This window comes from Natrix helvetica, assembly GCF_964273705.1.
Source record: "Natrix helvetica genome assembly, chromosome: 1".
NCBI classification, from domain to species: domain Eukaryota; kingdom Metazoa; phylum Chordata; class Lepidosauria; order Squamata; family Natricidae; genus Natrix; species Natrix helvetica.
This window is the reverse complement of record NC_138548.1, coordinates 279,365,978-279,385,063: the sequence shown is the minus strand read 5'-3', so window position 1 is coordinate 279,385,063 and position 19,086 is coordinate 279,365,978. Positions and strand designations below refer to the sequence as shown.

The following is a 19,086-nucleotide window of genomic DNA, read 5'->3' as shown; positions in this document are numbered from 1 at the left end:
GCTAAAGAGATACCAGATCCAACAATTTGTGAATAAAAAAAAAAGGGGGGGGGAGGGAAGACATTTAAAAACAAGGAGAAATAGGGAACCTAGTCTTGTGGTCTTCCATTTCAGGAGCTACTGCGTTTCCAACATAAGAATTCCCGGACATCATTGGCATCCTGAATTTAACACACTTATTCCCTTAATATCACAACAAGCAGTGATGTATTAACCATTAAGCAGACTAAGCACGTGCTTAGGGCACCAGGCCCAAAGAGGGCACCAGAAAGTTGAGAAAGAAAAAAAACAATGAAGATTTGTACAGACAAATGTGTCAGTGCTTAGGGCACCAGTGAACCTTAATCCGCCACTGACGACAAGCAGTAAACTGGCCATAATTAACAACAAAAATATCATAAATATGCATCCAAAGATACCACTGAATGGTTAAGAAATGCAAAAGGCATCATCATCTGCTGTTGTTGATAAACAACACAAGTTGAGTGTCTCCTGTTCTCCCTTTAGGCAACTCCTAAGGTTGCCCAGAGCAGAGTTTGGCTGTGGCAAGTCTCCAAAATGCTGCCTCTTCAATGTAGCTGTTGCTAGGATTTTTGCAGATATGGTAGTTCTAGGCATCTGCAAATGCCCTAGACTTCCCAGAGATAAAAATGTGGGATAAATCGGTTCAGCCTTGAGAATGCTACAGGACATAGCACCTAGAACCTAAGAATGCTCTTTAAACATCATATTTCTGGGCCTGGGTCAGCTTTCCTATGGTAAGGTACTCTTCTGATTCTATGAATCAATGAATTTGAGGGAACTGTCCTTACTACCCAATCAGAGAGAGAACTGCTACTCACCTGATGCACACAGACGTTGCATTTGTCACAGAAAACCATCTCATTGCCATCTTCTCCTTCTGGTGAACGGCACACATCGCATACCACATCCTCATCATACTCTATCCCAAGGCCTTCTTCCGTCTCAATGGCAATGTTCATATTCTCATAGCACACAGTCTCCAGTTCCTCAAGCACTCTTTCCAAGGTGAATTCATCAATTTCTGGCTTTTCTTAAAGAGAAAAGGCAGCAACACTTTATTTACTTTCTGTGAAGAGTCTCAAACTATGTTGTGATAGATATTTGTTGATCATTAGGAGTCAAGAGAAGAGAAATCCCTCTATTAGCATCAGTTTTCTAATAAGCTGAGCATCAACTGTTTATACTTCTCTTCTATTTTAATTGAAATAAAGGCATATGCAACACAAATAGAGCAAGGAATCTCAGAAAGAAAATCCGTGAATGATGATCTGAAGCTTAGCTGCTGCAACTGAGGAGCACATACCCCTCACAGGTTCAACACTGTGCCTGAGCCAATATTAAGCACAGACAGGTAAGTCAGAGAACATTATATTCAGGTTTTCCTGGTCTCATAAGAACTATGGTGGCAGCATATTCTCTCCATTGAGCCAAAATATAATTTCTACAGTGGTGTTAAATAAACCCAGTGGCCACGGTGCATACTGTAAATCAAGGTTTATGGCTTGGCAGATTGTGAAAATCAACCAATGGCCTTTCTTCTGCAAAATATGGTTCACAAACTATGGTTCAGTTTGACATTTGAGCATAATAAAATATGCTCACTAAATTCGGGTACCAGAAGTTCTTAAAAGAAGCTTTTTCTTCTAAGTTAACTTCAATTTCAGCAGACTGCTCATTTTTTGCCAATCCTATCTTGTGGCTTATTCCCATTAAACCAGACCTCTAAGTAACTAAAGCCAGCCATTTGATTGCGGAAGTGTCTAATTCACATCAGGAATCACGGGTCTGGTATTATATCAAATCAGCCATCTTTGTAGAAGTGACTTATAACTGCCACTTTGATTCCATCCACAATGTGGTATATAACAGTTCTGGTCTGTTTAGAAGATATTTTGTTAAGGATTCTGCATTCTAGTAAAGGGGAAAAGATAGCAAAGAACAAAGGAAAATAATTTTACTAGTAAAATAACTACTACTTTTGTCTAATCCCTGCAGTCTTCTTAGCAAGATTTCAGAAGTGATTTGCCCTTGCCTCCTTCCCAGGACTCAGAGAGGGTGACACCAAGTCACCAAGCTAGTTTTGGGTCTAAGGCTGAACTAGACTCATGGTATCCCTGTTTCTAGCCTGATGTAAAATAATTATTAAATAGTTATTTACTGTATGTGGCTATGGTTTGTATTAAAGAAACTGTTAGTAGTTATGATGGGATATTATTTCATCGGGGAAAAACAAGTTGCATTCATGTTGTATTCTCTTCTTGGCCTTTCAGAGTTAAGGCAACAGCACCTGAAAGCCCTTTCAAACACAATTGTCTCAAAAAGTATATGGCGTCTTAACCAAACTTGTCTCTCAGCCTGAAAAAAATTGCTTAACTCTGCTTTATCATAGTTAGTACTTGCATATCATTCCTCAAGTAGAGGGTCTCAAGGGATATACTGTGAAGGGTTATCCTTATAATACATTGTATCTTGTTTAGGACATCTTGAAATCTCAACTGATCCATCAAACAATGGATATGCAAACGGAACCAAAATGAAATGACCAAAATTAAATCTAAATAGCACTTAGTACGAACCAAACTTAGTTGGAGGGTTGCATATTACTTCATAATAAGCAAGATCATAAAGGTGATTTTCTTTAGAGTTTACACTTTATATGAAGTGAGTTTTATCTATTACATCCATGATAAAATTAGTGGCTTAAATTGTGGTCTTGAGTCAGCCAATCCAAAGCACTTAAAAACACAAGGATTACTTCTTTAGAGGCAGTATAACCGTAGCAAAAATCCTTTTCCTGTTACAGAACACCTTTTATATTTGGAGTCCTGGAGAACTGCTAATCTTTTGCTTCCTGTATGTTCCGAATATTTGTGATTTGTATTTAGAAAGCAAGCTGGTGTGCGAGTATATTAATTTTACATGATACTTTTTTAAGAAAGTGAACAATGTCCCTAGGAACATGGTGCTGAATTCATTATGAAGTGCTTGTTCATCCTCCCATTGCCAGTTTGCTGCCCAAACCTATTGCCTCCTCATCCTGTGTGTAAGAAACAGGGACCTCTATGGATTTGTAGCACTTGAGAAAGCATCCTGGCTATGATGAGATCCTAATCTCTGTCCATCAAACTACAAATTGGAGAGACAGCTTATGAGGAAAATACCCTTCACCCTGAGCCCATTCACTTTCTGTTTTGGACTCTCAGCTGCTCTCTCTTTATACATCTCACACAAACCTGCCGGATATAGATACTCAAATCAATATTTGCCTGGGGGAGATAATTATAAAACATTTCTTGGAAGAAGCTGAATATAAGCAAAAGGAGGCAGAGCATTTTTCTCCGCTGATTCTGATGAGGGGAGAGCCAAAGCTGCTACTTCAAACATTATCTTTCAAGAATTCCTGAGGGGATGTAGTGCCTCCAGGAATGTTGTTGGACTGCTAAAAAAAAAAAAAAATCCCCCTGGAGAATGAGCGAGTAGGTAGGTAAATAATAAATAAATAATACAACTCAACCAATTGGTATTAATCTTGAGTAGACTCCATGAAAGGACCTAAGGTTTTATTTTGGCCTGAAAAAATCTGGCTTTCAGATTCTGAAATACCCCCCAACAGATGAATGTGTGGTGCAGATGACAGAACTAGAAGCAGTGGCTAAATTAACTTGATTAGAGAAAGATCAATAACTACATTTATCAGTGACTTGATATCCTTATGGACTTTTTGCTGAAAAAAAGGGTTTGAAGATTAGAAGAAAAAGTATCTTATGGAAAGAAGGAAATTATGGTGTAAGAGAGGGTAAAATACATCCTCTAAACCACTGATCCTCAAACTTTGGCCCACAGGCCGGATACAGCCCACCAATGCAAAGTATCCGGCCCACGGAGTGGTGGGATTCAGCTCCTCCCCTCACTGTCGCCCTTATCTTCCAGCCAGCATCCACTCCAGCTACACTTCTGGTTAGTTATTTCACTGGTTGAGCGGCACTTCTGATCACACTGCTGCTGCTGAAGGTAAGGCCGAAGAGTACAGGGGAGGGCCAGCTGACTGAGAGGTGATCTCGCCAGTGCAACCATGTGATCCAGGGCTGGGGGGTGAGTAGGGGAGGGGCTGCTGCTGGTTTGAAAAGCAGTTCTGCTGCCAGCTTGTGAAGTAGTGCTTTAAAAATCTTTAAAAGTGCTTTTAAAACAGACTTTCAGGATGTTTTTCACAGCCATATTATCCAGGGCCGGTGGGTGAGTAGGGGAGGGGCAAGTGCAGCAAGGACAAAGGCAAAATGGATTGCTAAATTGGCCATGCCCCTAGTCACGCACCCCAGGCAGTCCGGCTCAACAGTCTGAGAGATCATGAATTGGCCCCGTTTATAAAGTTTGAGCACCCCTGCTCTAAAATATAATTGCATTTATAACTTCTATCAAAAGATAAGAAACTGCTTCTTTATAATCTTTTATTTTTTATTTCTGATTTATTCACTATTTTCCCTTATTTTCTCTGTTTCTTTTCTAATAGTTGTTTTTATCTAATTAAAAAAATTATTCGGTAACACTTATACTTAAAAAAGACTGGCTTTCCAAGAGGATTACCGGTTCTATGAAAGGGAAGGCAATCTTTTAGCACTATATATCCAGCCTGAAAGACGAATTTGCATAAACAACAGAGGTTTATTGCTAATGGCGCATTCAAATATTTAGTAAACAAACAAAGAAACAAAAGACTTTTAAACATGGTAATTTAGCTAACTTGATGGAACTGGGCTTGCATTCATAGCTGTTTGGTATTTTATTAAAAAACAATAGATACATGGTATAAATAAACAATTAAAAGATGTTCAAGCAACTGAAAGGAAGGAAGCATGCTAATTTTTCCTAGGTCAGGGGTGTCCAAACTTGGGAACTTTAAGACTTGTGGACTTCAACTCCCAGAATTCCCCAGCCAAGTTTGGACACCCCTGTCCTAGGTGAAATAGGGACTGCAGTGGTTGGAAGTAGCAGCACAAACTTGCCTATTCTCTTTGTTCTGTAGCTATTATTCTTATCTACCTCACACGCAATCCCATAAGAATCGGGACCATAGTCTCTACTACTTTTCTTTCATTCATCCTTTATTTTCTGTCTTTATCTTCTTCTTGCAAAGAACACTAACTTTTTGAAAAACTTGAAATTGGAAAGAAAATAAATTTATGAAAGGTAATCCATTTGTTTTTGCAGCTTGTGAAAGAGCTTAGATAACTGTCTGGGAATGGGTGAGTTTTTACAAGAAAGAAGAAGAAGGGAGAGTTAAAATTGCACTGAAAAAAGATAAGCCTAGCTATCAGGGCCTATTCTTATTACAACACCTGGCTGTTCTTGGTGAAGGATTAAAAAACTAAAACAAAAAAAAACCCTTACCATCCACAATATACTTGGACCTTGGGCAAAGGTACAAACTTCTTTATGAAACTTGATCTTTTTTTTTTAACGTTTACACAAGGATATGGGGCGGTATGGCATCTTGCCTGTCTCTATTGGTCTGGGATTTAGCCAACACAATTACAAACCAGAATTCTTTAAGACTAGAATGGTTGGATCACAACATGCAGAGAAGCTTGACTGCAGCAGTTTTATTGCTGACAAACCTTTAGGAAACCAAGTTTGGCATCAAATCTTTGTGCAGGTATCACCTTTTAGAAAATAATTTCACTAATATGATCCCAACTATTTGCCTATATTGGGTGTAGCAGTACAACGTGCTTTGTCCTTCAACAGGTACAGCCTCCTGGCTCAAAATAACATATTGTTCCAGCATCATTCCAAGGAGGGGAAAAGATAAGACTCACTGGCTATTTATGCTTATCTAAACAGAAGTCCTTTCTGCAATGGACAAAGGTATAATTTATAATCTTTGTAAACAATCCCTTAAAGCATCCTTTTAATTTGGCACAGAACTTCAAAGTTCTTCTGAAGGCAGCATCAAAATATGCCCTGATGTGATAGTTTGTTCAATCTCCTAAGAATCATTCTGTGGAATTATCTTAGCCTTCCCTATCCTAAGGGGTGCAATGGCTCAGTGGTTAAAGAGGCTGAGCTTGTCAGCTGGAAAGCGGACAGTCCAGGTTCAAGACCTAAGTGCCACACAATGAGGTGAGGTCCCATTCCTTGCCCCTGCCCACCTAGCAGTTCGACAGCATGCAAATGCAAGTAGATTAATAGGTACCACTTCGGTGGGAAGGTAACTGAGTTCCATGCGCCTTTGGCGTATAGCCATGGTGGCCACATGACCATGGAAAATGTCTTCAGACAATGCTGGCTCCCTCAGCCAAGGAACGGAGATCAGCACCGCACCCTAGAGTTGGACACAAATGGACAGGGAAATTTTTATCTGTATTTTTTTACCCTATATCCTATTGGTATTTCTGTCTCAACTTAGCTTTTCATCGTAGGCAAAGGGGAGAGAGAAGTGATACTTGAGAAAGTATAACTTGAAGATGCTACCAGCACCTTGAAATGATTGCTTCCTGGTCAGAGATAGCAGTACTGGTGGGTTTATGAGGAAGGGATATTCCCCGAAATTCTTTAGCTGGATGGCAAGGACTGGAAGACTGGACCATACAGTGATATCTTGGTACTAGACTGGCTTTAACACTCAATGAATCTATTACCTGAAACATTCTGACCAGTGGTGGATTCAATTTTTTTCTACTGCTGATTCTGTGGGCATGGCTTGGTGGGCATGGCAGGGGAAGGATACTGTAAAATCTCCATTCCTTCCCCACTCCAAGGAAAGGTTACTGCAAAATCCCCATTTCCTCCTGATCAGCTGGGACTTGGTAGGCAAAGAATAGCTGGGGGTTGGGGCCAATCAGAGGTGGTATTTACTGGTTCTCCGAACTACTCAAAGTTTCCGCTACTGGTCAGAACTTGCTGAATACCACCTCTGATTCTGACCTGAAAATTTTGCATCACTACTCGCCATTTGTTTTGTACTTGACAAACAAGCTACAACTTGTCAGTATTGGTTGCCTCACGACTAGTACATTATTCCTTACGGGAAAAAAATGTTTGGTACTCATCGAAACCAATTAATGACAAGTACTAAGATACCATTGTATTTACAAGCCAAAGGCTTCCCAGCTGTCTTCTATGGTACACTGACTGTACATATAAATTGGTATCTCAGAGGAAGACTCAATATGACCATTTTCTACAGCTGACAAATTGTTAATGGCAGCGGTGAAATTCAATTTTTTTTTACTACCGGTTCTGTGGGCGTGGCTTGCTGGGCGTGGCTTGCTGGGCATGGCAGGGGAAGGATACTGCAAAATCTCCATTCCCACCCGACTCTGGGGCCAGCCAGAGTGGTATTTGCCGGTTCTCCGAACTACTCAAAATTTCCGCTCCAGAACCTGTCAGAACCTGCTGAATTTCACCCTTGGTTAATGGTTAACCTCTTTCCAGAAGAATACAGGCAGAAGCCTTGAAAAAAAAGGATTTAGAAGACAATCTATTTACTTGAATGAGTTTAAATCTCTGGAGCCAAATGAACTGCAACCTCAAGTTCCAAAGGAGATAGATTAATGGCCGAGCTTTTTATCTTTGAGAAATCCCGAAGAAGAGGAGGTAGGATAAAAGCAAATCTTGCTTTACTTTATCTCACTTTTTAGTTGGAAGCTTTAATAGATTGTGAGATTATTACAGACATAATATATCTTGATTTCAGTAAACCATTTGTCAAAACATTTCATGACATGACGTTTAGTAATTTAGCTCAGTGTGAGTTAACAGTAAGAGCAGTCCGAAAGTAGCTAACTAGGAAGGTGATGGGTTTTTCCAGAGGCTAAGCTGTACAACTGTCCATCTAAGAAGCTTTAACTTGGATTCTTACTCTGAACAAGGCATTGGACTTGATGGCCTAAATGGCCCTTCTGATTCTCTAAAGAAATAATGGCAGAAAGATTTTGTGAAGGATTTGAACTGAGGCATGTAGAAACAAAGCAATCAAAATGACTAACATAAACTTACCATATTTTTCGGAGTATTAAGACACACTGGTGTATAAGACGCACTGGAGTATAAGATGCTCCAAGGTTTTGAAGAGGCAAATTTAAAAAAAAAGGTTTTGCACTCTGCAACCTCCCAAAAACGGCCTGTTTTTTTGCTAAAATGAGCCCATTTCTTTTTTTAAAAAGGGCATAAATAGCCTTTAGGAGGCTTGGAGAGTGCTCCTGGGAGGTGGGGGGGGGGGGCAAAAACAAGCAAAAATGGCCACGTTTTTCATCAAAGAAAGGTCATGGATGGCCTTTAGGAGGCTTATAGAGTGCTCCTGGGGGCTGTGGGGGCAAAATTGAGCAAAAAATGGCCCGTTTTGTGCTCATTTCTGCCCTCCCCAGCCCCCAGGATCTCTCTGAAAGCCTCCTAAAAGCTATGCATGGTCATTTTGATGAAGGGGTGGGGTTTCGGGAGGCAAAAAATGCTGTATTCAGTGTATAAGGTGCACCCAGATTTTCAGCCTCTTTTTTGAGGGAAAAAGGTGCATCTTATACTCTGAAAAATACGGGAAGTACAATTTACAGCTGAATTTAATAACCTTAATTTTTTCTATTGTGTTGAAGGGTCAAACTGAAAAAATAGAAAGTTATAGAAAAGATTCTCAGAGGAAGGGGAAAAAACTCACCTCTATTTCCTTCAGAGATCACAAAAGAACCAGAAGGATTGGTATTTCATTCTAAGAGGAATTAAACTTCTTATACCTGCAATTCTATCCTACCATACACCTTCTGTTACAGCTTATTCCCCATAATTTAGGAATCTCATAAATTTTTCATTGTTAGACATACTGCCCCAATGAATCTACATACGAAAGGGATAAATGAAAAATTTCCATCTTCTAATTTCCCTTCATTCTGAAGGTGTTATTATTCAGCAGAAGGCCTGAGTCTCATTAAGTTTTTAAGCACTAAGCAAAAATTACACAAGATGACTTATGGATGGTGTTATCCTCAGCAATTTAGGCTTGTGGGTTAAATGGCTATTTTTTCCTCCCTTTTACACGTACACTTACCTTCCACTTGTGTGTAATTATACTACTACTGTAATGAGGTACAAGGTTCAATTCAGAAGTACCCCAGAGCCTTTGCAAGCGACAAATACACTGGATAGGAACAAAACAATGAATGGCTTATGGATCACTCAACCACAGGAACTAAGGGTAAAATACTTTTTCTATTTATATTCCATTTATTTTCCTTAGTATCATATAAAGTTATCACTATTCATAAAGATAGGTAAAAAAAATACACATGAGTAGAATTGCTGCCTTTTAATAACATTTAGCAGGGGAACTTTCTACGGCCTTCAAGTGTTTTGACCTTCATTTTTATGTACGGGAATGTCTTTAAAATAGAAAGCAAGAGCCATTTGTAAAATTGCTAATGCTCAGCAGCTTTTACTTTTGAACAGTAGAGAAAAAGCAATATGTAAATGAAAGTGGCCCTCAGCAAGTCTCCTGAAACTGATCTAGACTCATTTCTGTAGAAGTGAGATCACAATCTGGGACACAGTGACAAAGGAATGTATAATTAGATTAAGAAGAAGAAAAGGCATTACCACAGAAACAATAGTCATGACATTCCCTAGGAAAACCTGCTGCCTGTTATCGACTGCTAGTCAGAGGGATAGAATCAAGATCATGTGAAGTGTTAATACCACTTTATGATGCCTTGGTAAGGCCACACTTGGAATACTGCATTCAGTTCTGGTCGCCACGATGTAAAAAAGATGTGGAGACTCTAGAAAGAGTGCAGAGAAGAGCAACAAAGATGATTAGGGGACTGGAGACTAAAACATATGAAGAACGGTTGCAGGAACTGGGTATGTTTAGCTTAAAAGAAAGAAGGACTAGGGGAGACATGATAGCATTGTTCCAATATCTCAGAGGTTGCCACAAAGAAGAGGGAGTCAAACTATTCTCCAAAGCACCTGAGGGTAGAACAAGAAGCAATGGGTGGAAACTAATCAAGGAGAGAAGCAACTTAGAACTGAGGAGAAATTTCCTGACAGTGAGAACAATTAATCAGTGGAACAGCTTGCCTCCAGAAGTTGTGAATGCCCCAACACTAGAAGTCTTTAAGAAGATGTTGGATAGCTATTTGTCTGAAACGGTATAGGGTTTCCTGCCTAGGCAGGGGGTTGGACTAGAAGACCTCCAAGGTCCCTTCCAACTCTACTATTGTATTGTATTGTATTTACACCTCTTCCTCTGCAAAATGAGACATAATGGAAATAGTTTCTACTTTTCCCATCTTCTAATCAGAGGTACGAGGAAACTATTAATCAGTAGAGGTTACAAAACCACTAATTTCTCACTTGATGGCTGGGCATCTTTCCCAAGATCAGACTGTCTCCCAACCCACTGGTTTCTTGAAAAGCTGTTAAAACCTGGCTAGCCTTGGGAATACATTTGTGATGTGGGGGACCTTTCTTCTATGGATCTGGATGCTGCTGCTATTGACTTTTACCATTCTTTCCCACTAACCTTTTTATTATTTTGTAAGATACACAGAGACTTGTTAGGGTTAGAGTGGCATATCTGTAGTGAATTGTAATCATCATTCTTTACCACTGGCTAGTATTAGAATCCCCCGTTTATTTACACCACAGAAAATGTGCCAACCATTTTCACAGAAATAAGACAATGTAAAGGATCTTAGAGATCATCTAATCCAACCCACTGTCTAAAGCATGAATCTATCAATAGTCAGCTTCTTCTTAAACATCTCCAGTTCACTAATTTCTAGGATAGTCCGTATTGAACCAATGTTACTGTTCCAGGTTTCCCCCCACCCCTGATAATTAACCAAAATTAATGTCCTTATAATTTAAAACCAGTGCTACTTGTCCTGTCTTCTGCATTAATGTTACCTTGACTTCTTCATAACATCCTGCAGATGAAAGACAGCTATCCCATTTCCCGTTGCCTTCTCTTTTTCAGGCTGACATAGCCAAAGGATCTAACTGCTTGTTCTAAAACTTTCCTTTTAGGCACTTTATCATCTTAGTCTCAATTTAGACATGTTCCAATTTGTCAGCATTCTTCCTAAAATGCAGTGCCCCAAACTGAACCTGGCATGTTATGTACTCTCTGGCCATTGTAGAATGGAGAGGAATGCCAATTTCTTTTGATCTTGATACTATACTAGCAACATGATCTAGGATTGATTGCACTTAACTTTTTTTTTTTTGCAACTGCCTCACATTGTGGCTCATATTCAGCTTGTGAATGCATACCAAGACACCCAGAAATTACCTTTGATTTGTTTTCCAAACCAAATGTAAAACTTTGCATTTATCTCTGTTAAATTTCAAGTGGGACTTTGCCCGGTATTTCCACTTGTCATGATTGTTTCTGAGATACACTAAAGAACCTTTTAATATTATTTGCTGGCTGTATGAAAAATGATAGGCTGAGGAAACATACCAAAGCATGCAAGGGATGTAAGCACAACAGATATGTGTTCAAGGCTTGCAGTTTGCTTTGCAAACTATTTACATTTCAGTGTTTCCAAGGCCACAAATTAATCCCTTCTATTAAAAAAAAATCATAATAAAAACAATTTCACTGCTCGTGACTTCAGCCTAGCATTAAGCAAGGTGTATGTACTCATATGTGCATCAAAATCTGCAAAGGGGTAGAAACCCAGCCCTATTCCTTTTATTCATGCATGCAGTTTCAATGTGTGTACAAAAGAGATGGGGTTGAAATTGCGATGTCCCACCTGCCATCCTATAGATTTTGACTCCTATCACATTGCACGTCACTGAGTAAAAATAGGGTTTCCAGTGAAATTGAAAAATCTCCATTCCTAATGTTAACAAATTTTCTAGGTCTACATCTATTACTTTTCTGCATCTACAGTGCTACCTAGAGAAATGAGATGTAGAATCTGCCTTACTCCCCTCGTAAAAAAAAAAACACTTTCATTTTAAACACACATTTCTTAATTTCTAAGTGTCCTGATAATGATCCACTTGGTAAGATAGGGAGAAATATTAACATCAGCCATGTTGTACAATCACTGAGACTTATTTTCAATTGAATTGCACTTCAGCTGAAATCCATTTACTGAAACCTGGACCTTTTTCACTCTGGGGAGTATATCAAGGAGAATAAAATAATTCTTAACCAGTAATTTTAAGCTCACTGGCCATCTCATAAGCTGAGACACAATGTACAAACCTTATCCTTTCTTCTAGTGTATGCTTGTATGTGTCTAAAAATTATTTATTTGATAATGGTTCAGAAATGTGTCTGTGTGTGTATGTATATGTACATAAAATATATTTCTTCTCTAAGCCTTTTATTTTGCTTGTACAAATCACAAATTATAAGATACAAACATTTTTGGAAGAAAATAAAAGTGGAATAATAGACCAAAATATCTCTCTTTCTGTGTGTGTTTGTGTGCGTATGTGTACACACATGCATGAATGTTCTACTTGTAATATAATAATCATTGCTTACATATATTTAATAGCTTTCTAACTGTCTAATGATCCACTTGGTAAGGCATGGAGATATATTAACAGAGTGATTCCTTTTGAACACCCCCCTGCCATAATAAGGCAATATGAGAATCTATCAACATTTACATTGTGTTTTCAAAGTTTAAATACTATAAGACTTAACCTCCACCTTTATCTCTCCAAAACAAAACAAGATGGTTTTGTCTGAATTTTGGGCAGATGTATTTTTGCTATTACGTATGTTGATTGATTGTAACACAAATGTTTCCACAGAGAATAGAATCACAGTTCTGCTAAAGAAAAGCAAGCTTCTTTGATATATGATTTTGACATTATGAACTTTTGTACAAGCTTACAAGACTGCTTAGTGAACATTTCTGAAGTGTCTCCTAAAAATCACAAATCATGAATCCCGAGTGACAAACATTGAGGTCAATTTTTACTAAAACCACTAGGTTTGCTCACTATAATACATTGCTGGTTAGCAATTCAACTTCTTCTAAATGTGTGAATAGATACAGATGTGACTTTGAAGAAATGATGTGACAACAGTTATAAAAACATGGGAAAACTCCTTGTCAAACTTAACACCCTGGAATTTAAGAGAAGGAAGGGAAAACACAATCAGGCTTTCAAAAAATGATGTCAACCCCTTTGAGATAGAACAAGTCAGGAAACAAAAGTCCCTAAGAATACTTTAACTCTACTGATATGGGCAAGAATTACAAAATCTGAAATTTCTCTTCCCTCCCTCTTATGCCCCAGGGAGTCAGGACAGAACCAGTCTGAATTTCTGTTTTTTCCCCATTCCCTAGGCTTAGAACATACTTCTGTAATTCTCACCACAGTTTCTCCAAGATCATCTATGGCAGGGGTGTCAAACTGGCGGCCCATAGGCTGGATAGGCCATGCCCACCCCAGCTCTGCGAATGGGAAAACCATCTTGAAACCTCATGTGGTGGCAAAGTAACACAGTGAGTTTGACACCATGATCTATGGCTTACCATGAAACAAGGGTAGCCAAACTGACAGTGTTTTTTGTTTTTCTTGGCTAACAGACTTTGCCTATCCATATTTGGGAAATAGGAAGGCTAGTGGCATAAAGGTTGATGACTACATAACAAAAACATGGCAGATCTTTAATCAAATTCACTATTAGTGAAATAAAGCAGCTGTATGCTGGCAATCCCTCTTAATTTCCTTCCCAGTTTTTCTTTACATTAAAGTGAATGATGAAAGTACATACAGTACAGAGATCTTCATATTAAATGTTCAAAGTATTTCCCTCTTAAAACAGTGAAATTTCCCTCCAAACATAATTGAGAGGTAAAAATACATTTTATTAATTACTTATTCTGGACAAATATCATTGCTTTAAAAACTAGGACTCTTATTTTTAAACAATGAGGGCCTTCTAATTTTTTTCCTTACCTTCATATGCATAATGATTTTGCTCTTTTTAGAAGTGAAGGGAAAGGGGAATAACAATGCTTTCATCTTTTTTCTCAGAGTGCTGTTCTGAGATGCTCATAGCAATGAATCCCATCTCCATAAATGAATCAAAACAACTAGCATATGAGCCAAAAAATGTGCTGTGAAACTCCCTGGTATTTCATTATGAACCTATCTTGCTAATGCATTTAAGAACCAATTATCACCCTTTATGTCACTCACAGACATCAGCTATTTCTTAAATTTAAGATAATGGTATATTTTCAGAAGCCACTTTATAATATTCTCTCTCTTTTTGCCTTAAATTGTGCTTTACTTTCCAGAAGAATTGTTGTATCATTGGGAATCTGCAAACAGAGCAAACTCAGGTTTATTGTTGGGACACCCGCAAAGTATCCTTGGGGCTCCCCATATTATCTTTCAAGGACAGAGATGAGACTAATAGTGTGAATGAGTGGCGGAAACAACAATGGGATGCCATGTCAAAGCTAACACTTTTGCAGCAGGAAGAGTCCATTGTAATCAGTAACAGCTTTGCCTCCCCCCACCTCATTATTTGGGCTCTTATACAATACAATACAATACAATACAATACAATAGTAGAGTTGGAAGGGACCTTGGAGGTCTTCTAGTCCAACCCCCTGCCTAGGCAGGAAACCCTATACCGTTTCAGACAAATAGCTATCCAACATCTTCTTAAAGACTTCCAGTGTTGGGGCATTCACAACTTCTGGAGGCAAGCTGTTCCACTGATTAATTGTTCTCACTGTCAGGAAATTCCTCCTCAGTTCTAAATTGCTTCTCTCCTTGATTAGTTTCCACCCATTGCTTCTTGTTCTACCCTCAGGTGCTTTGGAGAATAGTTTGACTCCCTCTTCTTTGTGGCAACCTCTGAGATATTGGAATAATGCTATCATGTCTCCCCTAGTCCTTCTTTCTCTTAAGCTAAACATACCCAGTTCCTGCAACCGTTCTTCATATGTTTTAGTCTCCAGTCCCCTAATCATCTTTGTTGCTCTTCTCTGCACTCTTTCTAGAGTCTCCACATCTTTTTTACATCGTGGCGACCAGAACTGAATGCAGTATTCCAAGTGTGGCCTTACCAAGGCATTATAAAGTGGTATTAACACTTCACGTGATCTTGATTCTATCCCTCTGTTGATGCAGCCTAGAACTGTGTTGGCTTTTTTGGCAGCTGCTGCACACTGCTGGCTCATATTTAAATGGTTGTCCACTAGGACTCCAAGATCCCTTTCACAGTTACTACTACTGAGTATGGTATCACCTATGTTCACCATCACATTAAATTGCATTATGGTTAAGTGTTTCTTTAGTCTGTTGTGAATCTACATATAGTGTGAAAGGCAACTACAGCCTATTTGCTTGCTTGCTTGCCTGCTTGCTTATCTATCATCTATCTATCTATCTATCTATCTATCTATCTATCTATCTATCTATCTATCTATCATCTATCTATCTATCTATCATCTATCTATCTATCTATCTATCTATCTATCTATCTATCTATCTATCTATCATCTATCTATCTATCTATCTATTTGATTTATCTGGTGGCCAATCATGCACAAATCTGGGATATTTCCAAAAATTGAAAAAAACAACATAAACAATTCAATGCCAAGACATGGTCCTTCTGAGGGAAAACTATTCTACAAATCATGGTTTAAAAGTCGCTTGCTTAGTACCATCTATGAAAAGAAATGAAATGAAACAAAGGCCGTTCTCTTGCTCCCTCTGGATCTCTAGTCAGCTACTTGCATTTGTCTGAAGGGTCCGTCTGCAACATTTCTTGTTTCTTTTTCCTCTAGTAAGGAGCTCCAAACCCATGCAGTGAAGGAAAGAACCACCTGTTTAATTCTCCCACAACTTCTCAAGGAAGTACTTGTCTCTTCTATGTCTCGGGTATTGGAAAACATTAAAAGTGATGGCTTACTTGCTTCGGCTATGCAGAAGGCAATGCGGCCCACTTAAAAAGATCCTCTTTTGTTATTGTTTGAGATGATTCTCAAATCCAGGGCAACATGTAGTTTGCCATCTGTAACAAAAAACCCACATATGCAGCCAGGCCTCCTCTAACACTGACCCTATCTAAACAATTTGAATTTCTCCAATGATTTCTATAAGTTTGTCCTAACAGTCATATAAAACAGATAGATTTTTCTGATGTGACTCTGCTTATTTATTTGTCAATTTACAATACAATACAATAGCAGAGTTGAAAGGGACCTAGTCCAACCCCCCTGCCTAGGCAGGAAACCCTATACCATTTCAGACAAATGGCTATCCAACATCTGTTCCAATTAGCTGGCTTAGCTGATTTATAGCTCCATCTTCCACCTCCTGGCAAACATTTTATTGGGAATTTTTTAAGGGAATTTTAATTTTATTTGTATTTTAACTAAATATTGTACAGTATATTTTCTACCTCCTCCGTCTACGTCTACGTCTATGTCTATGTATTTGTATATGGTTTTAATAATGACTGTACACCGCCCCGAGTCCTGCTTAGGAAAGGGAGCGGTCTAGAAATAAAAGCTTATTATTATTATTATTATTATTATTATTATTATTATTATTATTATTATTATTATTATTATTATCTTCTTAAAGACTTCCAGTGTTGGGGCATCCACAACTTCTGGAGGCAAGCTGTTCCACTGATTAATTGTTCTGTCAGAAAATTTCTCCTCAGTTCTAAGTTGCTTCTCTCCTTGATTAGTTTCCACCCATTGCTTCTTGTTCTGACCTCAGGTGACTTGGAGAATAGTTTGACTCCCTCTTCTTTGTGGCAACCCCTGAGATATTGGAACACCGCTATCATGTCTCCCCTAGTCCTTCTTTTCATTAAACTAGACATACCCAGTTTGATCAGCAAACATCCCTCTAGTCCTATAGAAATGGTCTCCATTTGGCTCAAATATGGTGATAAAATTGTGATTTTCTTTCTCTTTCTCCTATTTTGTATAAACCTCCCCTAATACCTTTTTTATAAACATTACAACCCCCGCAGCCTTTAGAGATCAATAAATATATGAATAAAGCAAATGCTGCCTCAGCAGCTAAAGGCTACCAATACTGCTCTTCACCTTTGCTCCTCAAAGGCCCTCTGAAGCAGCAAAAAATTGCCTTGTTTGCATGACACCCTGAACTGCATTGGGGCGGAGGTTGCATATCATAAATAGTTATGGCCCAGACAATGTAGTGGGGGGCTCTATCAAGAAATGAAATGTCACCTGAGCCAACTAATTACATGTGTTATTCAAACTCAACTCTTTTCTCCTGTTTTACTTTCTGCTCCCTTTGCCATTATCCAGAGAATGTGTGAGTGAGGAAAGATGCCATTCCATCCTCCCTCAATGGCACCAACCACTGTAGAGATCTATTTTCTAAAATTTTGCAAGGAAAAAAAAATAGGTTGGGAGGTTGCCAAATAGCTGCTTCCTATGTGTTTTTTTAACCTGTATGCTAGGGCTAATTGGGTCAGCAACATCATGTAAATATACCCATTTAATACTATAAATATTATAATCACATATATATGCAAACCAACAAAACAAAACAAATGCATTGGCTGTATTACCAGGATTTGAGAACTCCACTGCATTTATACTCTGGGCATCTTTTCTTAGAAGAGACTTCTATACATTGATTTGATATGGTACTTCCCAGGATTAGATTGAGTAAGATTAAAGTCCAAGACAAAGTGGCTGTAGGAAACATGGTGAAGCATGCAAGGTGGAAGACTAGAGGCCTTCAACTGTCTTGGGTCTTTTGAGTCTTCACTCGCTGGCAATCTTTGTGTCAAGGTTCCGATTGACAAACCCAATCAAAGTAAGCACCATCGAGAAGATCCAATCTCCTTATGCAAAAATTTATTGACTACATCACTTCCGCATGATTGAAGGCAAAACCAGATCTAAATTTTTCTTGCCCCATAGTTAAAGTTCACATTCTTCCACCCTCCCAATTAGCTCAGGTCACATTGTCCAATACACTGTCCGGATATTGCTGTGGGAAAGTCTTTCTGGCGTTTGTAAACACCTGCTGAAGTGTCCTTGGTTCTCATGCAGAAATCTTGATGTCTGGGCCATGTTCTATTTTCCACTCCCTCCCCCCATAGTTTGTTGGCAAGTTGAGATGCGATAATAAGGGGCAACAGCAAAATGGCTTTGAAGCTTGACACTCTGCTTTGGTATAGCATTTGATGGTGCCTTGCCTAATGTCTAGCACTTAACCTTGAAGTGTCAGAGAGAAATGGTTCCCACCCTCTGTGTTAGCTTCTGGTGATTAAAATGAAAAAAAAGAACCCCAAAATCATAATTCCTGTACCACTACCTCCTGGCTGTATCGAGAATTGAGAAGCGTGGTTAGAGGCTTCAGCCATTCCTGGCAGTGCAGACCAATTTCACTAGAAACCAGTATAACCTGTAATAACTTTTTAATTTAAGGTATTTAAAAGTCAAAATTTTCTGTTAAAGAAAGAAAACAGAACAGTATTCAAATCATGAAAAAACTGGGACTTCCGGTTGTTCCTGGTGCTGATGGCAGGCTTTTTTTTGAGCCTGTCAGATCAAGAGACAGTTAGAGGTGTTTTTTTACGATCTTTAACACCTCGGACACTCGTAAATTCTTGGAATTTATGAGGGAGAGATTCAGCTGCTGGGTTGAGCCCTCGTGTACCCTCTGGAGTCCGGAGTCCGACGAGGTTTGCCCCCCTTCGCAGTTGTTGTATTCTCCTGCCTTTTTGATAACCTCTGCTAATTAGCAGAACCAGTCGCCGGGAACAGCCTTAACATCTTAACATCTTAACATCCCAAGAAGAAAGCAAGACTTTTGCAAGTATTTTAAGTTTTAATTGGGGGAAGAAAAAAAAAATCTCTTTAAAAAGAACGCTACTGCTGAGTTCGAGAGGCGTGGGCTTAGAACAAAGGATTCAAAATGGCGTTGATTTATAGCTGAAAACCTACAGAAAACGAAAGCTAATTAGCTGCTGATAGCTGGGGCAGTAAAGGCGGAACGGCTGAAACAACCCTAACTATTAACAATCTTTAAGCCAGTTTACATAACCTGAACTACTTAAATGTCAAAGTTTTA

At 38.8% G+C, this 19,086-nt stretch overlaps 1 protein-coding gene across 7 annotated transcripts in view; it reads right to left on the bottom strand.

The window, feature by feature from the left end:
- The window catches only part of JADE2 (jade family PHD finger 2), a 210,094-nt gene that overhangs the window by 51,181 nt on the left and 139,827 nt on the right, over nt 1–19,086 (bottom strand). For all 7 annotated transcript variants that reach the window (XM_081935167.1, XM_081935164.1, XM_081935168.1 and 4 more), the window contains exon 6: nt 843–1,054. In XM_081935167.1, coding sequence (XP_081791293.1) covers nt 843–1,054 — 212 coding nt within the window. The remainder of the gene's footprint in view (nt 1–842; nt 1,055–19,086) is intronic.